The sequence below is a fragment of the Ochlerotatus camptorhynchus genome, unplaced genomic scaffold (assembly GCF_037179485.1).
Source record: "Ochlerotatus camptorhynchus isolate MF236.1 unplaced genomic scaffold, CSIRO-AGI_Acam_v1.1 ptg000102l, whole genome shotgun sequence".
Taxonomy (NCBI): Eukaryota; Metazoa; Arthropoda; class Insecta; order Diptera; family Culicidae; genus Ochlerotatus; species Ochlerotatus camptorhynchus.
Genome location: NW_027040592.1, coordinates 4,707,588 through 4,734,116, shown reverse-complemented (window position 1 = coordinate 4,734,116; position 26,529 = coordinate 4,707,588). Strand labels below are relative to the sequence as shown.

Here is a 26,529-nt window from a genome sequence, read left to right as displayed (position 1 = left end):
AAAACAATGTTCCAACTCTATTGATTAATTGATCTTAGTAATGGCACCAAGAAATGTGCAAAACAAAGTATAAAAGTCATGTGAAATGCTCGGTGAAATGCTGGCTTCTAGCAAGGGTTGCAAGATAATTAAGGTACAAATCCCTGCTGCCGAATTGTATTTTGTTTTCTCCGTCTATCTCTCCCTCTGAGTATTTCTACACGAAACGAAAATCAATTACTTTATTCATGTGTTTACTTATATATTTTTGCCAAAACATCAGCCTTATACATTCCATAAGACAAACCACATACGTCCTATAAGAATGCATAAACGGTATGTGTGACGATTTATACATTTCATTTGACACATGATCTTTATTAACTTTTTGCAAGGCGTCTGCTTATTAATTGACTTATACATTTTATGAATAATCAGCAATGGAAATTTGCCAAAAGGTATAAGGGGATTTCTATCCGTGTAGTTTCCATCGGATGGTGTTGCCTCGGGTGTGTTGCCATGTGGTACACTGAAAAAATGCAATAGCAGTTTCGCCACCAAAGTTTGCGAGCCGCTCCGTCTGTCACTTCGTTTGTGGTAGATCTGTGCGCCAATGCATTCAGAACGCGAGCGCCCACTACTGTTTTTTGTTTACGGGATTTATTTTGTTATGATTCAAGCAGCAGCATGCAATAACAAAAAAAATGTTCAATAACTATAAACTTCTATTTATTCACTAAAGGTCGTAAAGGTACGTGTTTTAAACGTGAAAAAATAAATTTTCGGGCATTATTAATGCTGTTAACAGTTTGCAGAAGCTAGAAAAAATGTCAACCCGTTCGAAACGTTCCTCTACAGCCACTGCGAGTAACAGGGGACGTACCTTACGCAAGCAGAAAATCACCGAGGATAGCATCGACTCTATGTGCCGGGTGTGTATGCGGTGGAATTCGAGTCCGCTGATGGTTGATCTGTTCAACCGGGCGTTCCAGGACACGAAGCTGTCCGAAGTGCTTTCGCTCGTCGGATCAGTGCAGATCTCCCAGGACGATCGGTTACCGAAGGTGTGCTGTACGCGATGCTTGAAGGTCCTAGAACGAGCTTACAAGCTGAGAATGCTCTGCCAGGATTCGGATAGGAAACTTCGCGATTTGTTTTCCGATGTGGAAGTTGCGGTGGTGAAGGAAGAGTTCCATACTGATGAGATGAATCCACTGGAAGTTGTTTGTAACCCGGATGTGGATAGATTGTTGGATGATGAGAAAGAGGCTGGTCCCTCGGAGAATATTGTTCAGCCGAAACTTGAGATTGAAGCGGATGAGGATGTAGAAGATTGGATTGAGATGGCGGATAATGGTGCTGCGCTCGAAGACAAGGAACCGGAAGAACAGCCGGAGGAAAAAATTAAACGCGAGTCTAAAAAGTTTAAATATCCTGATGTTTTCGACGAGATACCTGCCGTTGGTTTTAGATGCTGCGGATGCAAGAAAATTGTCGATACGTTCGAAGAATTGCTCACTCATAGCCAGGTAGCTCATGCGGAAAAAAAGCAACCGACATTGCAGTTGCTACAAAAGATGCAGTGCGATATCTGTTATAAAGTGTTGTCAAATTCCAGTGCTCTGGAAAGCCACAATAACTTGGGCAAAGTAAACTATCGCTGCAAGTCCTGTGGGGATCTTTTCTGGAACAAGAGGAGAGTGTATACCCATTTCAAGCGGCTGCACGGTCCAAATCCAACGATTTCGGGTCCCTTGCGGATTTGCTGCGCATGTTTGGAAAGGTTTGAAACTGAACAACAGCTAAGAGAACATTCCGTGGCTATACACCTTCCGGAGAAGCCTCCACCGAACCCAAGCCGTCCGTTTATCTGCAACATTTGCTACCGTAACTACAAAACCGATACGGACCGGTACGCTCACCAAACTAGGATGATCAAGCACGCCAAGAATCACATGTGTTTCGAATGTGGCAAAACCTTCAAGCATCCGTGTTTACTGCGAGATCATGAAATATTCCACACCGGAGAGAAAGTGTTCCAATGTCCGCATTGTCCTGCATCGTACAGCAGTAGGGAAAGCTACCGCACGCATGTGCAGGGCCATACGATGCCAATAGATAAGTACAAGTGCAAAATATGTGGCCGCTGCTTCAAGAAACCGGCGGGCCTTAAAGAGCATGTTCGCCTTCACACCGGAGAGCGTCCCTTCCAGTGTACCTATTGCCCGGCAAGTTTTGCGCGAACATCTTGTCTTAAAGCACATCTGCTTACCCATACAGGTGAAAAGAACATCCAATGTCCTTTGTGTGAAAAGCGATTCGGACGGACCAGCGAATGCCAAAAGCACGTGCAATTTGTTCATCATAGGCTAAAACCGTTCCCGTGCTTTTTCTGTCCGAAGCGCTACCCACGGAAGGACTACCGCAAGAGGCACATGGTGAGTGCCCATCCAAACGAACTTCGCGACAATCCTGTACCGGAGATTGAACTCTTTGGTAAGTCGCGGTGGCTTAATGTGCAGAATGAAGTGTCACAATCTCAGCAAAGTTCATCCGAATAAACATAAAATCCTATCATTAAAATCGTTTTATTTGATTCAATCATATATGTACCATTCTCATCCATGCACCCTGATTTGGTTTAAAAATTTGTTAACTATCACCAGGGTTCCTTCCATTCATTTTGGCTAAAAAAATGTTTTATAAAATTATGGAATAATAAGATATTATAATAATATTTTGTTTGTGTAAGCAACAAGAAAAGATTGTGGAGTTTGTGTTTGACACATAATACCAGCCAATGTTGCTGCATGAGAGTCGCAATAAGCCATTTTGTCATTTATCTCACCCACTCTTCGCGAGGAGGCGATCAGAAAATCGCTCATTGTGGCTCTGTCAAAGCTACATTTGCAGGTTTTATGTGTCAAACACAAACTTTAAAAATTTGTCTTGTTCCTTACACATACAAAATACCATCATAATATTGTATTATTCCATAATTTCCTAAAACATTTTTTTAGTCAAAATGAATGGAAGGCACCCTGCCTATCACATTTGGAAAAGAAACAACGCTAAAAAGCAAAGAGAGAAGCACCGCCGTCGTCAATCGATGATCTGCATCCGCATTTCGTTGGTAATGAACGAAGCCACTGTGTTGAGCACAGCCCGCTGTGCCGCCAGATTCCCCATCAGTAGTGGCAACAATATGGCTATGTCAGTGGGATGGAATTCGGCCAGCGAGGCCACAATGTGATCCTTGAGCTTCTCCCGTTCCCGCTCGGACATTTCGTGCATGATGATGTGGCTCACCGGATGGAACTTTCCTCGGCTCATGTAGCCGGCGCTGATGGCACCGATCGTACCACCCACGGCCAACCCCACCGGACCAGCCAGCACTCCTCCGATGAAACAGGCAGTGCCACAAACCGCAGCTCCTTTGGCACTGCTTTTCAGAGTAACTTTCATGCCTTCCTTGTCCGTGAGGGTGCCGACGGCTTCCATGAGCTCGCGCGTGTTGATAGGCATTTTTGTTTTTACGCTTGTTGAATATTATGGGCTAGTGCGGGAATTTCTGATGAGTAATGTGATGCAATTCAGAGGTAATTTGGCACTAACCTTCTAGAACAATGAGGAATCGGCGCTACTTCACGAGCTGCAAACTCATACTGCTTGAATGGCTTGAACGCAATCTTCAACCTGGTTGTTATCTTCAAGTACCATTCGTCGTTTCCAGTAAGCTTATCAGCAATCGAAATGTGCGCACGCATATGAGATGGGCTTAAATTTTTAAAGCAAATTTCGGGCTAGCAATGATACGACTCTGATGATGGAGAACAAAGTGCAACAGCTTTGTTACGAAATAATGGCATAGAGTAAAACGTCAAAAATATCGATCGAAATAAAAAAAGCCTATGCCCAGCGAGTTGAGTGATGCCGTTTTAGCTGCGGAAACGATGGCTCCTGAATGCACGGCCAACCAGAATACTCGCGTCACTTTTCAAATAGACCATATTCACCATTTTGAGAAAATCGAAGTTGATGTTCGACAGATTATTATTTTAACTGTTTAGAAACAATACATTTGCAATACTATTTTTATTGTAGTCAGTGAATAATAACGTTGAAAATTCAGTAGAATCGGTAAAATCACAATTTTACTTTGAATTTCTTGCTACAACAGAGAAAAAAAAAACACATAGGACGTTTTGACTAATCAAGTTGTGCATCGGACATGTTACCACCGACAAACCGACATGAATGATCATACAAATAACAAAAAAAAGTCTGATCGAAGCACAAAACGGACCTCTGCCGCCGTGTTCGCGAAAAATATTTATCCTACCCACGAACACACGTACAATTTATGAGTTGGTTCGTGTCTAATCTATTTCTAAAAAATTATTTTTATCTAGATAAAAAGTTTCTATGGCTTTGACAGCTGGGATCGCTGCACATTTGAATCGGTCGTTATGGGTTCCCGATCAAGAGTTAAGTTTAAGTTTCATGTCGGTTTGTCGGTGATGTTACATTGAACGATTTTTCTCAATGGCATGGAACGCACAAAAATTGGTCGACAAAAAAAATCGTTTCTTTCAATCAAAATTCATATCCCAAATTCTTCTTATTGGTAGTTCAATTCATATATTTGAGACGGCCCCCATTCCATATTTTGCATTTTATCATGGGCCGTCACATTATGTCACAGACAGTGACCTAGAGTTACCCGCATAAACGCGAACCATAAATTGACCTTACCTAAAATGGTTAAAAATTGTTTATAATCCCTGCTAAACTTTAACTGAAATGGTTATGGAACTTTACATGAACGTTTAATGATAAAGTTTCAATCTTATGTATTATGGTTTTTTGGAACTGGACCTTACAAATAATGGGTTGTTAAGAACCATTACCATTCCAAATTCTTGTTTTCTCCATACATTTTCGGAAAGAGAACTATATTAGAACCTTTTAACTTATGGTTTGAGAACTTTAATGGTAATGGTTATGGTAGTCAGTAAGGTACAGGAATGGTTTTGTAACATCGATCAACTTTATGTGGAATATATCGCGAATTGGTTGCCTGTAATTTACTGATTACCAATTCACGATATATTCCACGTAAAGTTGAGCGATAATACAAAACCATTAATGGACCTTACTGACTACCATAACCATTACCATTAATGTTCTCAAATCATAAGTAAAAACGTGCTTATATAGTTCTCTTTCTGAAAATATATGGAGAAAACAAGAATTTGGAATGGTAATGGTTCTTAACAACCCATTATTTGTAAGGTCCAGTTCCAAAAAACCATAATACATAAGGTTGAAACTTTATCATTAAACGTTCATGTAAAGTTCCATAACCATTTCAGTTAAAGTTTAGCAGGGATTATAAACAATTTTTAACCATTTTAGGTAAGGTCAATTTATGGTTCGCGTTTATGCGGGTATACAATTAAGAACGAAGCTACACGGTTAGAAAAAAGTACCCAAAATTAAGTTCTTTTCACCTAGGGGAAGGACAGCTCCAAGTATCAGTATCAATACCGATGGTGGAAATATTAAATATTTTAATATGTGTGATATTTGCGAATCTTATATTTAGTCTGACAGTTGTTTTTTGTTTGTTTTTGACTATTTTTGTTTTAAGTGTACATTTGACATTCGCTTAATCAAATTAATCACACGAGAGGCAAGTCATTCCTTTGTGATCTTGCTGGGAACCGCCACCAAAATCCGCTCCTTGTTCTCATAAATTCTGCATTTTTTGGTAGTTGTTCTCAGTGCACATAATCGGCCGCACTTCCATTCCCAGGAATTAATTTCCACGAATTCTTCATCGTCTGTGAACCAATGTGCTGTTCTCGTATGGAACGGAAATCGATTGACAACGCCGCCCCTGTTAACGGAAGCCCAGAGTGATGGTCCCGTAGTCGTATTACGCTTGATTCGCCATGAGAATGCAACTTGGAGAGATTTGTTGCTGGGGGAACGTCCAGTACCGTTTTTATGATGAAAAGCCGAAGTCGAAATCGATCAGAGCTATCGAAAACGAAAATCTAGGCAAAAATTATGACAAACAGAAAGCTGCAGTAAACATAAACAACAACGGTGCAACATCATTGAGTGTATGCGTTAAAGTTACACTGTTATTTTTTTTTTTACTTTGAAGCTTTCCGCTTGACAGTTAATATCAATAATATTTATACTAAAAATTATAATATCTACCAATTTGAGCAATTTTTACATCAAATATTCCTTCAGATCAAGTTGTACTTCCCCTAGCTTTTCACTCATCTCGGCACTATAGTGCAGGAACCCAAAAGTACACACAAAAAATTATCGTTGTTGAAATTAAAAAAATCGTTGATAGAATTTAAAGTTTGCGTTGGTTCTTTTTGGTAGAAAGCGGTTAGCTTTCAAAATAAAAGTTAGCCAACTGTCAAATCAAAAGTAGTCCACTCACTACTTTTAAAAGTTTGAACTTTCAAAATGAATTGTACTACTGTCAATTCAAAAGCATCACAGTGTTGAAATTAAAAGTGGAAATAATGTGGAAATTAACCAAAACAAACTATTAACATGAAAGTTCCTTACTGTTACAATAATATGTACCATTTGATTTAAAAAATCAATATTTTCAGTATGAATACCAGCATTTTCAATCATAACAATCAATTTTTTTCATTTAAAAATCTATTAATTATAAAATTCCTATTTTTGTGCTTCAATTTCAAATTCCAAAAATAAATTTATGTTTTAATATTGAATATTTTTACAGTTTACATGATAATTATTAGATTTTTGTATGGTTAGATAGACGTCGTATAGCAGCAGTCAGATTTTGCACTGCATCATCCATGTCTGTTGTGGTCCAGTACGGAGCAACAAAACTCAGTGAACTGGTGGCTTCGCTGAGGACATGTTCTATGTGGGAAACAGCCAGCGAAGCGTCGTGGATCTAATCTAGAATGGTATATAGAAATTAATGAGAGTGTAAAAGTAAGGGGTATAATCTGAAATAATCTTGTCCAAGCAGGGGGAAATTTAAGGTCACTTACTGGAATCTTTGTCGGACATTTGCGAGGTTTGCGTCTGTTCGAGAGTTTCGTGTGCTCGTGTTCGATTCCACTACCAGCATTGGCGAGCTGCTCGTTTCTAGAGCCTATAGACGTCCTTCAGGTAGTTCCAGGTAGGTTTTCACGTTCTAATGGACGACCGGATTCTACTGAAAGGTTCAATATTTTATTCTTGATCGAGACAGGGAATAATTTCAATACTCAACTGTTGCATGGGTCGATGCACAGGCTGGTTGCTGGTAAAATGTTCCACCTAATGTTTAGCGCGTTTTGTTTTATATACTCACGCTACCGTAGAATAACCCATAAAAAGGTAGAAATCTACCCATGAAGAAGTAAATTTGACAGTAAAACAATTTTCGATTTGAAAATTTGAGCTTTTAAAACTACAAGATAATACCCCGTTCACATTACAGCCTATATCACGTAATATAGGCTGTCTTGCAATGAGCACTCATACATAGGATTTCCAGTGAAAACTAGATGTATGAGTGCTCATTGCAAGACAGCGTATATCACGTGATATACGCTGTAATGTGAACGGGGTATAAGATCCAAACATTCGTTTTTGAATTGAAAATAGCATTATTAAATTAAATATCTTCGTAGTTAGGGTAACGAATTTGTTGATACTTTTAAATTGAAAGTTCAATATTTTTACTGGTACAATTTTTGTTTTTTGTGTGTAGGTAAAGCTGGTCAAAGTAATTTTCATTTACTTGTGTGCAGTTCGTATGGAATTTTCCACTGGCTTTTTAACCAAAAGTAAGTTAGTTGTACCCAACAGTAGGTAAATATGGTTATACTCAACGTTGGGTTCCCACACTTTACTACCCCTGTTGGGTGGGTTTACTCCTCCATTTTTGACAACATTAGAAGGAGAAAAGGAGACAAACTAGTCAAAAGTAGGTAAAAGTGAACTTTCCGTTGGTTAATTTTTTCTTACCGTGTAGGGTATACGGATGGCACCCCGAGCGTGGGCCTTAAAATTTTGCTTCTGCTAATGATAGCAATTTTTTCAAGTTCACACAACAGCGCAACGCGCGCCGCAGCAGGTTGTTTTGATATTTCTCTTAGCAGTATGTGGCTCTGAGAGAATAGAGTGTAGAATGAACTTTTTAGTAGAGGAGAAGTATGCTAGGGTATGTATAAGTATAGAAATGAATGAATCCAGCATTTTACGAGCGCTTATGGCCGCCATAATCTGGCTGTGCTTTTGGTAGGGAACATGTAATTTGACGTTTGGGTTGTGTCTTTAGACGTGTAAACGTTCAAATTTGATCGTTTACACGTCAAACGACACAAGCCAATCTTCATATCTTACACACTTAATCACGGCTTCCCCTGGTATGTGGTTAATTTTTCTAAAGCAATAAATAATATTTAAGATGAAAAAGTACACCATTGCGAAAAAAAATGCCCATCTTTTAATTTAAAACCTTTAATGAGTATATTTAAAAACCATAGGCTATTAGATTGACAGTTCTACAATTCGATTTGAAAGTTTCAATTTTTAAAATTAAAGAATGAGCTACTTTTGAATTGACTGTTGGCTGACTTTTGTTTTGGATGCAAAAAACTTTCTACCAAAAAGAACCAACGCAAACTTTTAATTCTATCAATGTTTTTTTTTTTTAATTTTATTAACGATAATTTTTTGTGTGTAAAGATTGCTGACGTTTATCCAAGCCAGTGACAAGGTCTATACCAACAGCAGCGTTTGACAGTAGGCAGCATGTCCTGGGCTCAAATCATTTATTTTGCTGTGCTGGGCCCGCTGTCATTGTATAACATGTTGCCTACGCGCCTGACACTGGGCGGCTGCGTTTATCGTATGCACACTAAAGCCCTACAGTAAAAGTATGGACGTCTGTCAAAAGTTGTTCCAATCGAACCGTCAAAATGCACCGCTTTGCTCGATTGGAACAGCTTTTTTCAGTTTTGTGGTGACAGTCGTCCATACTTTTACCAAGAATCAATACGAAACTAACGATTTTAAATTGGCTCACCACTTGACTAGCCTATTGGTCCCAAGCAAACGATTAACGTATCCCATTCTAGTCGAAATTCTAGTACTACACAAGGTTTGTTTTGATTCGCTATGAAAGTTTGACAGATAAAATTAGGGGTTAGTGGATTTTCCTATGTTTCGAGGGGTGAATCGATTAGCTTGGGACCGAAGAGAGTACCAGAGCTGAGCCAAAAAGTTGAGCACGTTTCTTCGGTACCTTCTGGTCGTAGAGTTACCTCTATGAGCTAACTCTTCGAAAATTTCATCAACTTACCTCCAAATCCCGTAACTAGAGTATCCTTCCGATCCTTCCACTTCATAGCGTCACCACGGATGTCTCCATCTTATTATTCGTACCTTACAGAAGAGAAACAAGCGCACCAGTGGATGAAAATGTGGGAAAGTTCAAGAATCTGCTGCTGCTCATGCTAATTCTCACAGCAGCTTTCGTTTTGTTTGTTTGTTTCGCATGTCCAATTTGGCGGGAAACACAGGTCCAGTACTGTCAAAAACTTCGCAATTGAGAGATTTTTTGACAATTTTACAATTTTCATTCTAAAAAATAGACTCTTAAGGCCCAAGCGCAATGACGGCGGAAGCGAAACGGCAACGGCAGCGGAAAAGCCCGATCTGAGTAAGCCTACTTGTCGGATTGAAAACTAGTTAGATCCAAATCGACTTCGGTTAAGCATCTTGATGTCATTAGTGACAACTGTCAAACATTCCGTTTCTGTTCCGCTTCCGCCCACATTGCGTTTGGCCTTTAAAATTACAAGCCGAAAGTGAAAGGAACTCTTTTAAATCAAAAAAATAAGTTTACATTTGAAAAATTTCATGATTGAAACTACGAAATTTGGGAAACATTTAATTTGATCATGCATTATTTTTAAAGCAATATTTTTTTTTTGTTTGTAGACATCACCTACACTAGAGTTACCTCTATGGTATTATCATAGAGGTATCTCTAAGGCCAGAAGGTCCCGAAGAAACGTGCTCAACTGTTTGGCTCAGCTCTGGTACTCTCTTTGGTCCCAAACTAATCGATGCACCCCTCGAAACATAGGAAAATCCACGAACCCCTCATTTTATCTGTCAAACTTTCATCGCGAATCAAAAAAAAACATAGTGTAGTACTAGAATTTCGACTAGAATAGGTTGCTTGGGCCCAATAGGCTAGTCAAGTAGTGAGCCAATTTAAAATCGTTAGTTTTCACCTGTTAGTATTATACTTGTGGCCATGGACCCAAAGAGTAAGAACCTCCTTCACGCGATTTTTTTTTTTTGGTTCACCTAGCTGTTTTTTTAGTGTACCTGGTGCACCCGGTACTAGAGCAAAATACAGCAATTTGTACCAGAACAGGTGTCAAAAGTGACACAGACAGCACAACTGGCACAACTGCCAGCAAAAGCGCCAGCAAAAAAAAAGCGCGGTACCCGCTGCCGTGGCAGTCAGATTGAGGTGTGTCATATCCCTTAGCACGTTTCTTTTTGTTTCGCCATTTTGAAATTTGAACTCGTGACTTTGGCGTGAGAGGCATGGATGCTAACAAAAAAAAAGCGGAACTAGTTAAAATAGTTAATTATCTAATCTAATAGTTCATTAGCTCCAGGGCCCTTGAACATCATATATTTGGATTGTCCCCAGGAGGATTGTCCGCAGGAGGATTGTTCGAAGAACGATTGTACCCAGGAAGATTGTTCGAATAAGGATTTTCCGCAGGAAGATTGTTCAAAGGAGGATTGTCCACAGGAAGTTTGCTCGGGAGAAGGTTGTTCGAAGGATTGTTCGGAGGAGGATTGTCCGCAAGAAGATTGTTCGGGAGAAGATTGTACGAAGGAGAATTGTCCGCAGGAAGATTGTTCGGAGGAGGATTGTTCAAAGGAGGATTATCAGCAGGATTGTCCGCAGGAATATTGTCCGCTACCGACGAGTCGAGGAGAAAGATTATCCGGAGGAAGAGGATTGTCCGCGAGAGGATTGTTCGAAAGAGAATTGTTCGAAGAAGGATTGTCCGCAGGAGAATTGTCCGCAGGAAGATTGTCGACAGGAGGATTGTTTGGAGGAGGATTGTCCGTAGGAGGATTGTCCACAGGAAGATTTTTCGAAAGAGGGTTGTCCGCAGAAGGATTGTTCGAAAGAGGATTGTCCGCACGAAGATTATTTGGAGGAAGAGAATTGTCCGCACCCGCAGGAAGATTGATGAGAGGAAGATTGTCCATTGGACGATTGTCCGCAGGAAGATAGTTCCAGGAAAGATCTTCAGAGACAATCAATGACGTTCAAGGAAAACGTTGGGGAACGACAGTCATCCTGATGCATGTTGCTTCAAAAAAGATATGGCAACACTGTGACGGCATGCGAGCGGAATTGAAAGAATTTTCGGAATAGACAGAAGGGTCAGGATCAACAGGGATATTCAGGATATACTGAAAAATCTGGGGGTGCGACACATCTAAATCTGAATTTAAGATGGTCAGAAAATTTCATGCTAGCGAATCAATCTACGAAAAATCTTTTTTTATCTCTTGCATCTATTTCCATCTACTCGCATCGCCTTCACCTTTTGTAGGAAATCTTCAAAATCTTCATCAATCTTTTTTCTATCTACTAAGCGTGCGAGCATCTCACAACAGCAAAGCAAAATTTTTCCTGCATCTTAGATAGAGTCGCACCCCTCGTGAAAAATAGACAAAAAATCGAATAAGGATGTCTGGAGAAAAAAAGTTCTGACTGATGTTCTGGATATATAAGCAGAATTTTATGGATAAATTTGATGGGGATTCAGGATGCATCCGAATGTATCGTTCCCCCTGGAACATATAAAGAGCTTCAGAGTTCCGGATAATTTTCTTCCTCCACGTACTCCTTGACTCGTCGGTAGCAGACAATTCTCCTTCAAACAATCCTCATGCGGACAATCCTCCTTTGAACAATCTTCCCGCGGACAATCATCTGACTGGCGGGATCTGGTCCATTCGGTCCTCGCTACACCTGGGTCCGCCTTGCATGATTTCTAGTTGAACCCCCAACAATTAAGTGATAAAACTGATTCCATTTTGATCAACATCAACAATGACATTAATCCTAGCTCTGAAGTTCAGGTTAGGAAAAAAGTTAGGTTAAAACAAAACGTCAGCTATTGTTGGTAAACAAACCGACAGCATTATTGACAGCATTCCCCCATGCACTCAAAAATATAACTACCCACAAATCTAAAAAACCTACTACTGCGTGCACTTCCATTCTATTACCGAGAACCATGATTTTTCGATAAATTCCTTCCACGCTATTGGTCCTGACCTTTGGGTCCATGGTAAAAGTCTTTCTTATCGGCAGACATTCGTACACAGCAAAAAAAGTTGTTGAATATTACATCGAAACTGCTGCAACCAGGTCAATCCATCGGTTGTGTAATATCACATTGTACGATGTACATCGATTTTGCGAACAAAATTACATCCATTGATGTAATATTGTATCTGCTTTTTGCTATTACATCATTATTTCATACATCAGCTTGAATTACGTTGATCGATATTACATTTTTTTTTTTTTTTTGCTGTGTACTGTGCGTACGGTTCCCTTACTAGGCATGGGCTTGCGGCTTTGCTTGCCGGCGCAAGGCTGAGCAGTACACGTGTGTATTTATGCCGTCCTTTGGCTTGTGCTACCTCGGTCGTAAACATGGATTGACTTTCGTCACCATGTGCCATTTATTTGGGTGCAGTGCCAGCAGGACCTCTTCCGAGCAGCGGCTTGTCTTTGGTATCTTTTCTCTTTTGTCCTTTTATATAAATAATAATTTCCTACCGAAATACTTTCGCTTTCCCTTGCCACTCTCATAAGGTGAATGACCTGGCAGAGGAAGTCCTCCTCTCGATTAGGGAATTTATTATAACGATGTCGCGTTCGCAACAGTCACTTCGTTTGTGCATAAACGATCGAAAAATACTGGATAGCCCTAATAAAAATAACCATAAAAGAGTGTTAACTACGTGTTCGTTCGTGTTCATTTGTGGGATAGTTTATCCATCCGGGATTCAGTTCGTTTATGGTATTTGTTTATTAGGGAGGAAAGGTGCGTGAAAAAGGGATGGGGGTATTGAAAAATACACATTTTAACGTTACATAATATTAGAACGGGCCAAAACACAATCAATCTTCTTAAAATCTACTCATCGTACCTGCAGCTAAGCACAACAAAACAAAATCGTTTCTGCATCGAAGATAGAGTCGCCCCCTCGGCTTTAAGTCTATTCCCACCGTTTTCAGATATCTTGATAACAAATCGATTTTTCCCGATTTTTTAAACAAAAGCGCCCAATGCTGTCTTTGCTTATAAATCAGGGGAAACATGTCAGAAGGGTATATCTCGAAACGTAAACAATGACTTTGAACGTCGTATGAATAAAAGCGTTTACTTTACTTTCCCCGTAAGAAAAGCACGGGAAAGTAAAGTAAACTCTTTTTATTCATACGGCCCACTAGTTCATAGAAAAAACATTTTTCTGTCAGATGATTTAGGCTGTGAACCATTTGCCGAGTTAAAATTAACTCGTGGTTAAAAGTGACATTTCGAAAGTTATTTTCTATGTTCGAAAATCCCTGTGCTGTCGATCGAACGGTTTTCGAGAAGAACTCAGCCACAGTTGTCAAAATTTAACTTCTTGTCTGTCAGAAGTAACCACGCTCGAATAGCAGGGTTAATCGATAACTTTCCATCTGTCAAATTTTAACCAAAAGTTAAAATAATCCACCAAATGGTTCAGAGCCTTAGTAAGTTTGAGTGGGTGTGTTGTCATTCGTAAGAAACTGACGATCCAAGTCATTGTTTACGTTTGGAGTTAGACCCTTCTGACATGTTTCCCCTGCAATTTAACTTCAAAATCTGTCATCCCAGAGGTGCGTTTCGGACGATCTCCGTCTTTCATTTTCTGATTTTTTCCAAGCTTTTCGCTGGTCCGGAAGTCTGAATTTCTTCAATCCAAGAAACATCATGGGCGTCGTCGGGTTGGTGACTTTTCTCACGCGCATCGGCGGCTGCCGAGGAGTGAATGTCCTCGACGAGATACGGAATTCAGAGAAGTATAGTTTACGAATTGGTTACACCGGCACTAATTGAGAATATAAAAAAAATATGTCTGCCATAGGAAGGAACCGTTGATTGTGGTGGACCTGCTGACGCTGATCTGCTCGTTGAGTGGTCCGATCGATGAGCAGATCTACGGCTGCCGGAATCAGTTTGCCTGGACGTACGCCACGCAGTTCTGCGACCGGATGATCGAAGCCGGAGCCCGGTTGGTGTTCTTCATCGATGGGAAATTGCAGGAGGGTAAGTACAAGCACTGGATTCAGCGGCAGGAGAAGGTGTACGCGGAATGCTTGAAGAAGCTGGACAACATTCCAGTGGAGTTCCGGGGAAAGCACAGGGGTAACATTCAGGGAAATGTGGTGAAGCACGCATTCATTTCGGCCTTGGTGGCCGCTGCCCGGAAGAAGGGAGTGCTGATTACGACGTACGATGTGGAGTGCGACCGGGAGTTGGCTGCATTTGCCAAGAAACATGATGCGCTGGCTGTATTTACCGGGGATTCGGATTTTCTGATTTACGAAGGAAACTTTCGGGTGTGGTCCAGTTCGGATCTGGACTTGGAGATCATGCGGACGTACGAATGGAACAAGGAAGCGCTGCGCAAAGCGCTGAAACTAGAGTGGAGTCAAATGCCGTTCTTTGCGGCCGTGGCCGGCAATGACCACTTCAAGCATCGCCCGTCCGGAATTTGCACTTTTTACAATGTGGCGCAGAAGATTCGCGAGCTGAACGTGAAGCTGGGTTATACGAGAATTACGATCGAGCTGTACGAGAAGATTTTTCGCCGGAGGGATGAGAATTTCAGAAACAGCTTCGAAGATGCGGTGAGACTATATGATACGGTAGGATTGGTTTAAGGGAAAGGTATAAAATCGACAATATGATTGAGTGTTTCATGTTTCAGAACTACACCGTCCGGAAGCCGCTGGTACCGTCGGAGATGCGTCACTTTCCAAACTACGCCGTTTGCATAATCCGGAGCATTCCCAGCACCATTCGATTGCCCTGTTTGGACCTGCGTGAAGCGGAATATTCCCAGATTGCGCTGCAGATCTACCGTCGCCAGGTAGGAGCTCTTTACCGCCATCGACCGGTCGTTTTCGGGCAGACCCTGACCTCTCCGGTTTTCATCAAACCGAACCATTATACGAGCTACAAGATTATTGCCGTCACGCCGATAACGCCCCCGCTCGCAGTCAAAGTCCCTCTGCCGGAGGAACTGTATTCGCTCGATGCCCAAGTGTCGAAGAAGCTGGAGGAAACCAAATATCGGCTGCTCACATGGCTAGTGTCCGATACGCTTACCTACGAAGAAGTAAGCAATGTCAATCCTAACTATCTGCTGGATGTATTTACGCTGTACTTTTTGGTTGAGGTATTTTGCCTTTACTAGTACATCCAATTACGATCAGTTTATAAATTTACAATTTCCAGAAAAACCTTATGGACATTACCACGGCAGACATCATCCTGGTAGCGGTCGACGACTGCATCAAGAATCGCATCCCGCGGCAGATTCCGCTGCAGCGACCGCGCAAACCGAACGTGACAACTTGCTTCCTGTACGTCAACTTCTACTCGATGATGTACTTCAACGCGGAATTGGCAGGCCTCCGGCGGCAGCTGGAAAACCTGTTCCTGTGCAAGTTCGACGGGGTTTACTTCAACATGGTTGTCGATCTCCTGCGGTACGATGGGGCTATGTTGGCGACCAAGCTGGAAACGCTGCAGCCCTATCGGCTCTATGCCAAGTTTGCCGATCGAGTTCTGATCGGGGACGGCACCGGTATTGGATGTAGTAAGGTGAAGCTGGAGTCCTCGTGGGAGGAGGCGCAGCTTGATTACGGCGAACCGTCGAGCAAGAAGGGCAAGTACTATTATTGAATTGAACTGTTGAATTTCTTTGAACTCGTTGACAATTTTGATTTATTATTTTATTGAATTTCATAATGAAGAGGTATGTTTCTGCATAACATATAATCTTCTGTTCCAGCTAAATAAAAAGCAATGCGCGTTGAAGTAAAAATCATAGTACTGGTAAATCAAGCCTTGTCTTCAGAAGGAATTCCGGGAATGATTTTACTCGTGTGTTATCGTGTGGAAGGAAGGGGAGGGGGGGGGGGGTGCCAAAATAACCTCCTCGATGAATTTTAATAAATATATCGCAATTCTGGCAACTCTGGTTTAAACAAAAGAAATAAATAAAAATAAATAATCTCGCAGTACAGTACAGAAGTTAACAATCAAAACATCAAGTAAGATGAATGCAGTATCATAGAAAATAGCATTGCTAAATCCTATCATTTGTAGGTACGATACTTGAGTTTTACACGAAGAAAGGTTTGAAAAAAAAATCGCCAATGATTACTCGTAAAAAGCGGGCCTCCAATGTTGGACCAACTGTCTCCAGCAAAGGACGTAGGCTGCCGGAGCAAGAACCTGCGGTAGAGGAAACAATTAGAACAAGTAATACAATTTGTCGCGTCTGCTTGAGTTGTGACGATCCGGAACCGCCTGGTATTCACCTGTTCAAGCGAGTCGTCCAGGGAATAAAGCTATCGGAGGTGCTCGCACTGGTTGGAGCGGTGGAAATTGAGGAGGACGACGGTTTACCGGAGTTCTGTTGCACGAAATGTCTGGAAAGTGTGGAGCAGGCCTACAAGCTGCGGGTACTCTGTCAGGACTCGGATCGACAGCTGCGAACTAAGTATATCGACGTGGAACATGTGGCTGTAAAAGAGGAGGTGGGTGAAGGTGAGATGAATTCTCCTGAAGCAAAGGATGCTTCTGTGGAAGATGCGAATGTTTCAACTTTGGAGATAAAACACGAAACTCTGGAGGAAGAAGTTCTGGATAATGAACCCGTCATTTCCGATGTAGATGACCAGGAGCAAAATTATGAAAAGACAGCTAGAATGACATCCCAGAAGTCGAAACTTTCCGAAGTGTTTGATGAAATTCCTGCCATCGGCTTCAGTTGCTGTGGTTGCAAACATCCCTTTGATACACTTGAAGATTTGCACGAGCACGGTCGAGAGGTTCATTCGGTGAACAAGCTATCAGCGAACCAGTTGAATCGAAAGAAGCAGTGCGATGTTTGCTACCGACTTTTTACTGAGAATCGTTCCTTGATCAAACACAAGCATTCCAGTGGGACTAATGTACGGTGCAAAACATGTGGCGATATTTTCTCAAACCGAGCCCAAGTATACGCGCACTACCGACGGATGCACGGCCCGAATGCAACAGTTTCCGACTCGTCACGGCTTTGCTGTGGATGTAAGAAAAAGTTCGAATCTCTGGAAAAGCTCAAGGCACATTCAGAAGCTGTGCACTTTCCGGATAAGCTTCCACCTGATCCAGAGCGACCATTTGTCTGCGACATTTGCTATCGCAACTACACGACCGATGCCCGTCTATTCGCCCATCGAATTAGATTGATTAAACGCAGCAAGAAGCATCAGTGCGTACAATGTGGCAAGACTTTTACATTTCCCAGCCAGCTACAAGACCATGAACTGAATCACATCGGCGAAAAGATCTTCCGCTGTCCAGAATGCCCGGAGGCATACAGTAACAGGGAAAGTCTTCGCAAGCACGTCCAACGTCACCGGACACCCAAGGATAAGTTTCAGTGCAAAATTTGCAATCGATGCTTCAAGACAAACTACGTTCTGAAGGAACATCTAGTGTTGCACACGGGAGAACGGCCCCGGAAGTGTCCTTACTGTCCGGCGAGCTTCGCTAGGGAATCGTGTCTTACTCAACACGTGAAGTATTTCCATCAGAAACTGAAACCGTTTCCGTGCTTTTTCTGCCCGAAGCGGTACCCCAGGATGGGCTACCGCCGGAAGCATATGGAAAAGACCCATGCGGACGAACTGCGAGAGAATCCCATACCGATGGGTGAACTTTTTGGCAAGAGACAGAAAGGTTCTCAAGAGGAGCACTAATGTCTTAACATGTATGAAACGAAGTTTGCCGCACATGGTTAGTCTGCCTTTTGACATTGTGAGTAAAAATATTATAAGGCTATGCACTACATGGTTTATGCCTCCTCCAAGACTATCAAGACAGTCCAAAAGAAATGCAATAAATCACTCGCTTAAAGTGTTCTCTTAACTTCTCTTCAGAATTATTTTATCTATGAATTTCGAATCTCGAAGGCTCCTTAAGAATGCATAAAACACACTTTATTGGCTAGCTGTTTAAGTTTTTTCCCAGCCAAATCAGGGTGCATGGACATAAATGAAATAAAACGATTTGTTTGGGCGATGAATTGGACTTTACGTTTAATTTGGTTGTACATTATTGCGATTGTTTTCGCTGCCATTGTGAACTGCCAAAGAGTTCAATCTCCGGTACAGGATTGTCGCGTAGTTCGTTCGGATGGGCACTAACCATGTGCCTCTTGCGGTAGTCCTTCCGTGGGTAGCGCTTTGGGCAGAAAAAGCACGGGAACGGTTTTAGCTTATGGTGAACGAATTCAACGTGATTTTGGCACGCTGAGACCGTTCCGAATCGCTTCTCACACAAAGGACATTGAAAATTTCTTTCACCACTATGGGTCAGCAGGTGAATTTTGAAAGAAGATAGTCGCGCATAATTCGCCGGGCAAAGGGTACACTGATGGGGACGTTCTCCGGTGTGAAGGCGAACATGTTCTTGAAGGCCCCGAGGATTCCTGTAACAGCGGCCACAGATTTTGCACTTGAATTTGTCCGCTGGCATCACATGGCTTTGTATGTGCTTGCGGTAGCTTTCCTTATTGCTGTACGATGCCGGACAATGCGGACATTGGAACACCTTCTCCCCGGAGTGATAGATTTCATGATCTCGCAGTAAACTCGGATGCATGAAGGTTTTGCCACATTCGACGCACATGTGGTTCTTGCTGCGCTTGATCATTCTGGTTTGGTGAGCGTACAGGTCTGTATCGGATTTGTAGCTACGGTAGCAAATATTGCAAATAAATGGACGGCTGGAATCCGGTGGGGGCTTCTTCGGAAGATGTACCGCCTCGGAATGTTCTTTGAGCTGTTGTTCAGTTTCAAACTTTTCCAAACATGCGCAGCAAATCCGCGAAGGACCTGAAACCGTAGGATTCGGACCATGTATTCGCTTGAAATGGTCATAAGCTCGCCTCCGGCTCCAGAAAAGATCTCCACACGATTGACAGCGAAAATTTACCTTCCCCAAGCTCTTATGCTTTTCCAAGGTAGTCGGATGGGACAACACCTTATAACAGATATCGCACTGCATCTTTTGTAGCAACTGTAATGTCGATTGCTTTTTATCCGCATGAGCTACCTGGCTATGAGTGAGCAATTCTTCGAACGTATGGACAATTTTCTTGCATCCGCAGCATCTAAAACCAACGGCAGGAATCTCGTCGAAAACATCAGGATATTTAAACTTTTTAGACTCGCGTTTAATTTTTTCCTCCGGCTGTTCTTCCGGTTCCTTGTCTTCGAGCGCAGCACCATCATCCGCCATCTCATTCCAATCTGCTACATCCTCATCCGCTTCAATCTCAAGTTTCGGCTGAACAATATTCTCCGAGGGACCAGCCTCTTTCTCATCATCCAACAATCTATCCACATCCGGGTTACAAACAACTTCCAGTGGATTCATCTCATCAGTATGGAACTCTTCCTTCACCACCGCAACTTCCACATCGGAAAACAAATCTCGAAGTTTCCGATCCGAATCCTGGCAGACCATTCTCAGCTTGTAAGCTCGTTCTAGGTCCTTCAAGCATCGCGTACAGCACAGCTTCGGCAACTGATCGTCCTGGGAGATCTGCACTGCTCCGACGAGCGAAAGCACTTCGGACAGCTTCGTGTCCTGGACCGCTCGATCGAACAGATCAACCATCATCGGATTCGAATTCCACCGCATACACACCCGGCACATAGAGTCGATGCTATCCTCGATGAGTTTCTGCTTGCGTAAGCTACGTCCTCTGTTACTCGTAGTGGCCGTTGAGGAACGTTTCGAACGGGTTGACATTTTTTTACCTGTGAACAACAGGAAGAACGCAACGATAAGCATTAATTTTCCTTCATTTCTCACTGAAAATACCTACCTTTATTATGATTTTACCGAAGGAAAATTGCGTTTTACATTCAGTTTTTGATGAGAATGTTAACACGTTCTGATGAGGCATACGTATAATAAATAAATAATTTAATTAATTACAATTACAGGTTCTATACGAAAAATTTTTATTTTGTTTTTTTTTTTTTTTTTTTGCTGTTGTCTGATGACGGCTAAGACCATGGTTGGTCCCAGGGTTGGTCCATCTTGCCTTATTTTGTTTTCGTCTGCTGCAAACACAACAATACACGGACAGGGTTGCCAGAATTTAGTTCAAAAGAAAACACGCTATTTCAAAACTCCTCAAATTTGGGTAGAATCCACCCAGATCGGTCAAAACTGAACCTACCCAAATATGGGTAAACCAACAATCAATACGAAACTAACGATTTTAAATTGGCTGACTACTTGACTAGCCTATTGGTCCCAAGCAAACGATTAACGTACCCCATTCTAGTCGAAATTTTACTACTACACAATGTTTGTTTAGATTCGCTTTGAAAGTTTGACAGATAAAATGAGGGGTTAGTGGATTTTCTTATGTTTCGAGGGGTGAATCGATTAGCTTGAGACCGAAGATAGTACCTGAGCTGAGCCAAAAAGTTGAGCACGTTATTTCGGGAGCTTCTAGTCTTAGAGTTACCTCTATGGGTAAACTCCAAGAGAGAGGAGCCAGCTCAAATGACAGATGCTTTGTTTTGGTTGTCTTCTTCTTCTTCCTTTTTGTTGAAAAAATTGTTGATGGAAAGAATCATTCAAACGAGGATGCGCGTTTGTCACTCGGTTTGTTGATATAGTTTTGCCGTCGGAGTGTTCAAACTTGTCGTGAACTGTATGTTGTGAGCAAGTATCTTACTGCATATTGCTTAGAGCTATCGGGTTCGTATTAAACGGCTTTGATTTTGTGAATTCTGGTGATTAGGAGGAGGTTAAAAGTGATACACAGCAGATAAAATGCGTTGTCAAGTGAAGCGTTGCGGCCGGAACAAGAAAACCCACCCGGATGTGTTGTTTCACCGGTTTCCAAACGATCCATTGCTTCAAGCACGGTGGGTTGAGTTTTGTAATGTAGGAGCTGATTTTATTGTCACAGATGCAATGAGAGTACTGGGCAGAGCTCGTCAGAAGCCGTTTGTTTTTGTTACACGATCCATATTTTATTTTTTTATTTGTATGGAAGAAAGCATCAACCAGCATTTTGAAAATCACCTCCAGTTAACCAAGCATCAATTTTCTTCTCTTGAAAAGTCTTTAAAATCATTACCTTTTTTGAAATTCCTGGTTGCCACAGTTTAAAAACCAAAATTATCAAAGGTTTTTGAGATTCAAAGCAAACTCAAATCGTACGAAGAAATCGCGTAAGCGAAAATATGATAGTCGAAGTATGCTAAATTGATACAAAAACTTCAAATAAGAATCAAGAGATAACACAATAAATATGTCTTTATTTCACAAATTAACAATTATTTTAGTCAGAAATCTGAAATAGACCACCCACTCCTTTACAGTAGTCGCCAAATAGTCAATGTATTGTGCAAAAAAATGGCTATTTTTTAGGAGCTCGGAGTAGCAGCATTTCAATGGAAAATAAATCCTTTGCGTGAAAACTACTAATAACACCCTCTCCCTGCTTCACAATAAGTAACAGAAACGCCGAACGTCCAAAAACATTTGTATTTTGCACCGTCATTAACTGCCATTTCAAAAAAACTATCTGGAAAAAAAAACAATACGCAGATTTTTTCCGATTAACAATACTTCCCCCACTTTATTGAATCAAAATTTCGGTTCGCAGTGACAGATCATGACTGGTTCGCATTGACGTTTACGCGATCGGCTTCAGAGCTAGCTGGCGCCTCTCTCTTGGGGTAAACTGTGTTGGGATTGACAAGTAAACAAATGAACACTCACTATATCTAGAGTAACATTTGAAATGGGCCTATGTCCAAAACGTAAACAAATCGGGTTTTGATACCATTCTTTAGCACCGCTTGATAGCTACTAATCGTGTAAGAAAGTTCCGCATAATCGAGAAAAATCATTAAAAATAACTCGATTTTCGAAACGGCCGATCAACGAAATTTTTCGATTCATTTATAGGCCCGCACGCTAAAACGGCCAACCATTCATTTATCTCATTTCATTGTTAAGCCTAGTGACGTAGAAGGGCCGATGATTGAAAAATTTCAAACCAAAGCTAGGCCCTACTGCTTGAGGCAGGGCCGATGATTTGTTTTGAATTTATTTGACGTTGCGAAAAGGCTTAGCAAAGGGCCTACCATTTCTGATGACAAGCACAACGGCTTAACAAAAAGGGCCAATCCATTGAAAGATTCACAAAAAAGGCTTATTAATTTATGAAATTATATTGTTATCGATTTTCATATATTTTTGAAAGGTTTTCGCATATTTTGGATGTTGTATACTGAGATACAGTTACTATTGTTATTGTGAACAATATAAATGCCTAAAATACTTCAATTTTCTTAAATATGAATTGAATACAGGCGGCCAAAATTTAAAATTCATTTTCTGGTTTGTTTACGTTTTGGACATAGGCCCATTTCAAATGTTACTCTAGATATATTCAAATCTAAATTGATTAAAAGTTACGCTAAATTGCACTCTCCTGCACTCAAAAAATATTGAAATCTCAATAGTATAAAAGTTACGCTAAATCGCAACTCTCCGTACCGACGCAAAGGTCGGTATAAAGGGAGAGAATTCAAACTTAGTATAAAAATGGTTTATGCGTGCCATAGTATAAAATCGAAATATACTTACAATGCATAGATTCGGTTTATTCGAGAAAATGTATTGTTCGCTTCTTTTTTTTAATTTATGGTAAATATTATTGTTTTCAAATAAAAATAAAAGCTGTCTTCCCGCATAAACGCGAACCATAAATTGACCTTACCTAAAATGGTTAAAAAATGTTTATAATCCCTGCTGAACTTCAACTGAAATGGTTATGGAACTTTACATGAACGTTTAATGATAAAGTTTCAACCTTATGTATTATGGTTTTTTGGAACTGGACCTTACAAATAATGGGTTGTTAAGAACCATTGCCGTTCCAAATTCTTGTTTTCTCCATACATTTTCGGAAAGAGAACTATATTAGAACCTTTTAACTTATGGTTTGAGAACTTTAATGGTAATGGTTATGGTAGTCAGTAAGGTCCACGAATGGTTTTGTAACATCGATCAACTTTATGTGGAATATATCGCGAATTGGTTGCCTGTAATTTACTGATTACCAATTCACGATATATTCCACGTAAAGTTGAGCGATAATACAAAACCATTAATGGACCTTACTGACTACCATAACCATTACCATTAATGTTCTCAAATCATAAGTAAAAACGTTCTTATATAGTTCTCTTTCTGAAAATGTATGGAGAAAACAAGAATTTGGAATGGTAATGGTTCTTAACAACCCATTATTTGTAAGGTCCATTTCCAAAAAACCATAATACATAAGGTTGAAACTTTATCATTAAACGTTCATGTAAAGTTCCATAACCATTTCAGTTAAAGTTTAGCAGGGATTATAAACAATTTTTAACCATTTTAGGTAAGGTCAATTTATGGTTCGCGTTTATGTGGGTTAGGAAGTTCTTTTAATTAGTTTATTTTATTTTTATGAATAATATTTAAAAAAATACTTACAATTTCGATGCTGCCCAGCAGATCACATGCGCAGTAGAAATTCGCCGGGACAAAGTTCTTCACCAGCACGAAGCTCCGAAGGGAATCCAAATGTTCTTATTCCTGTCATTTTAGTAAACACTGATCGAATTCCACTCTGTTATTCGGACTTAGTATAATTTTGATGAAAATTTTAATCGAACCAATGTATAAATTTCGAAAAACCATAAAATGCTTAAAAATTAATCTATATTCGTTTTGTAATATTTTTGAGTGTGACCGACGCATAGCTATGTTATAAGATGGATCCAATAAACGGTACATGTCGATTTGTTTCAGTGTATAAAGAGAGAGAAAACACACTTAGGCTGTGAACCATTTGCCGAGTTAAATTTAACTCGTGGTTAAAAGTGACATTTCGAAAGTTATTTTCTATGTTCGAAAATCCCCGTGCTGTCGATCGACCGGCTTTCGAGCCACGGTTGTCAAAATTTAACTTCTTGTCTGTCAGAAATAACCATGCTCGGATAGCAGGGTTAATCGATAACTTTTCATCTGTCAAATTTTAACCAAAAGTTAAAATAATCCAGCAAATGGTTCAGAGCCTTAGGCCTCATCTCGTCCAACGGAACCGTCAAATAGTACATCGGAAACGTTATGGGGAACATCTGCAGAATGGGATTGCGCGGCAGTGAAAATTTTTCCAACCAGAAATTCTTTCAACTTACCGGGGAGTCTGCGCTCCCGTTCGCTGCGCCTCGGGGTTTCCATTTCGAGGTTTGAACCACGGTCTAGTTGCAAAGGGAGCGCTCCGGTTTCTTCAACACCGTCGTCTTCAACCTCGCCTTCTTCATCATCAGTCAGGATGTCGTCATGTTGAGCCACCAGCGGCTCATCGGGTTGAACGGACTGTTCAGGGGTTTGCACGTCTTCCTCATCTTGATCCTCGAACTCGTACGGAGCAACAACCAAAGGAGTTTCGTCACGGATCTGGGTGGCAAACGGAAAACTGTTTTCATCGAACTTGACATCTCTGGCTAGGAATAACTGCTTCTTCTCTTTGTTCCACAGGCGGTAGGCGTTCGGCGCATAGCCGATCACAGCAGGCTTGCTTTTCGGATCCAGTTTCTTCCTCTGTTCCGTGGACACCCAAGCAAATGCTTTACAGCCGAACACACGTAGTTTACTAACGTCCGGCTTGTGACCAGTCCACATTTCCGCAGAAGTCTTCCAATCAGATACCGCGGTGGTTGGACTTCTGTTCGTCAGGTATACCGCCGCTAGAACCGCTTCATTCCACAGATTCTTCGGAGTTTGGGCTTCAATCAGCATCGCACGCACCTTTTCGACGATTGTCCGATTGAACCGTTCGGACACTCCATTCTGCTGTGGTGTGTACGCTGCGGTTGGCTCGACTTGGATCCCCTTGGAAACGTACCAATCACGCTGGTCATTGGAGCAATACTCGCGCCCTTGGTCGACAGTCAGCTTCGAAATCGAATGTCCCAGAGCGGCACTCGCCATGGCCTCGTACTCTCGAAACTTCTGGAACACCTCGGACTTCTTCTTGATGGGATATACTACTGCAAAGTGCGTGTAATCATCAATAAAGGTGACGAAGTACCGAGAATCATCCCAAGCCGCTGGTGTAATTGGACCGCACACATCGGAGTGCACTCGTTCTAGAGGTCTTGTAGCACGGACTCTAGTACCCGTGAATGGTTCTCGGCACTGCTTTCCGAGAACACAAACATCACAAAAATCCAATTTATCTGGTTTCTCGGGAATACCTGTTACCATGCCATGCTTCGCGAGTGTCTGCAAACTCTTGCTTCCCAAATGAGCCAGTCGACGATGCCACAGATTACCAGTCACAGCTCCACACATGTTGGCCGCCACCGTATCGACACGGAGATCGAGCTTGTAAAAATCGCCCCGCATGGGACATCTCGCAATCAGGTCACGACCTTGCTTCATGATCGCTTCCTTTTTCGTGAATGTGACATCAAGATCCGCTTTTGCCATCTTCTTCAAGTTCGCAAGTTCGCTCGAAGATCTGGTACGAAGAGGACGTTCTTCAAGCTGATATAGTTACCTTCCTTGTTGACGCCGTTGATCGTGCCACTGTGCCGGGAAATCAGGGATTGATCATCCTTCGCCACGTTTATGACGACAGGGTGCTTCAGCTTCGTGAGGTCGGCGAAACAGTGCTTCACATTCACAAGGTGGCCCGAGGCTCTGGAATCCAGCTTAAAGGAAACTGCTCCCTCGTCCTTTGTTTGGGAGCATCTCCCGGTCATAAAAGCCACCGCCTTACCTCCAGCAGCAGCGTTAGCTTCAGCGCGCCCATCTGTCTTCAACTTCACACGACAGTCCTTGGCCTTGTGCCCCTTCTTCTGGCAACGGTTACACTTTCCGGTGAACTTACCAGGCTTCTGCTTCGATCCTTGGAATGCTGCAGGTTTCTCTTGGCAGGAATCCGCTGCCCGGTCGGTTTTCTTGAGCTCCTCGGCAAGAAGGCGCTCGCGAACAACATCCAGTTTTAGGTTTTCCTCACCTAGATTTTCCAGTGCCGTAACCAACGGATCGAACGACTCGGGAAGGGTAGCAA

At 41.6% G+C, this 26,529-nt stretch overlaps 4 protein-coding genes across 4 annotated transcripts; 2 read left to right on the top strand and 2 right to left on the bottom strand.

The window, feature by feature from the left end:
• The first annotated feature begins 671 nt into the window (after positions 1–671).
• LOC135699042 (zinc finger protein 585B-like) lies at positions 672–18,311 on the top strand. Its single transcript, XM_065219220.1, has 3 exons — positions 672–730; positions 788–2,526; positions 16,476–18,311. The coding sequence occupies exons 2-3, from the start codon at positions 807–809 to the stop codon at positions 18,116–18,118; spliced, it is 3,363 nt and encodes a 1,120-aa protein (XP_065075292.1). The 5' UTR covers positions 672–730; positions 788–806; the 3' UTR covers positions 18,119–18,311.
• Positions 3,022–3,752, bottom strand: LOC135699135 (protein C19orf12 homolog). The gene is made up of 2 exons (XM_065219355.1): positions 3,595–3,752; positions 3,022–3,535 (listed from the first exon to the last, which is right to left on the bottom strand). The coding sequence occupies exon 2, from the start codon at positions 3,502–3,504 to the stop codon at positions 3,082–3,084; it is 423 nt and encodes a 140-aa protein (XP_065075427.1). The 5' UTR covers positions 3,505–3,535; positions 3,595–3,752; the 3' UTR covers positions 3,022–3,081.
• On the top strand, positions 13,990–16,173 carry LOC135699109 (uncharacterized). Its single transcript, XM_065219311.1, has 4 exons — positions 13,990–14,158; positions 14,224–15,007; positions 15,070–15,540; positions 15,600–16,173. Exons 1-4 carry the CDS (start codon positions 14,070–14,072, stop codon positions 16,047–16,049), a joined length of 1,794 nt encoding a protein of 597 aa, XP_065075383.1. The 5' UTR covers positions 13,990–14,069; the 3' UTR covers positions 16,050–16,173.
• A 141-nt stretch (positions 18,312–18,452) lies between the features above and the next one.
• Positions 18,453–20,377, bottom strand: LOC135699110 (gastrula zinc finger protein XlCGF26.1-like). The gene is made up of 2 exons (XM_065219312.1): positions 20,254–20,377; positions 18,453–20,185 (listed from the first exon to the last, which is right to left on the bottom strand). The coding sequence occupies exon 2, from the start codon at positions 20,175–20,177 to the stop codon at positions 18,474–18,476; it is 1,704 nt and encodes a 567-aa protein (XP_065075384.1). The 5' UTR covers positions 20,178–20,185; positions 20,254–20,377; the 3' UTR covers positions 18,453–18,473.
• Between the last annotated feature and the right edge of the window lie 6,152 nt (positions 20,378–26,529).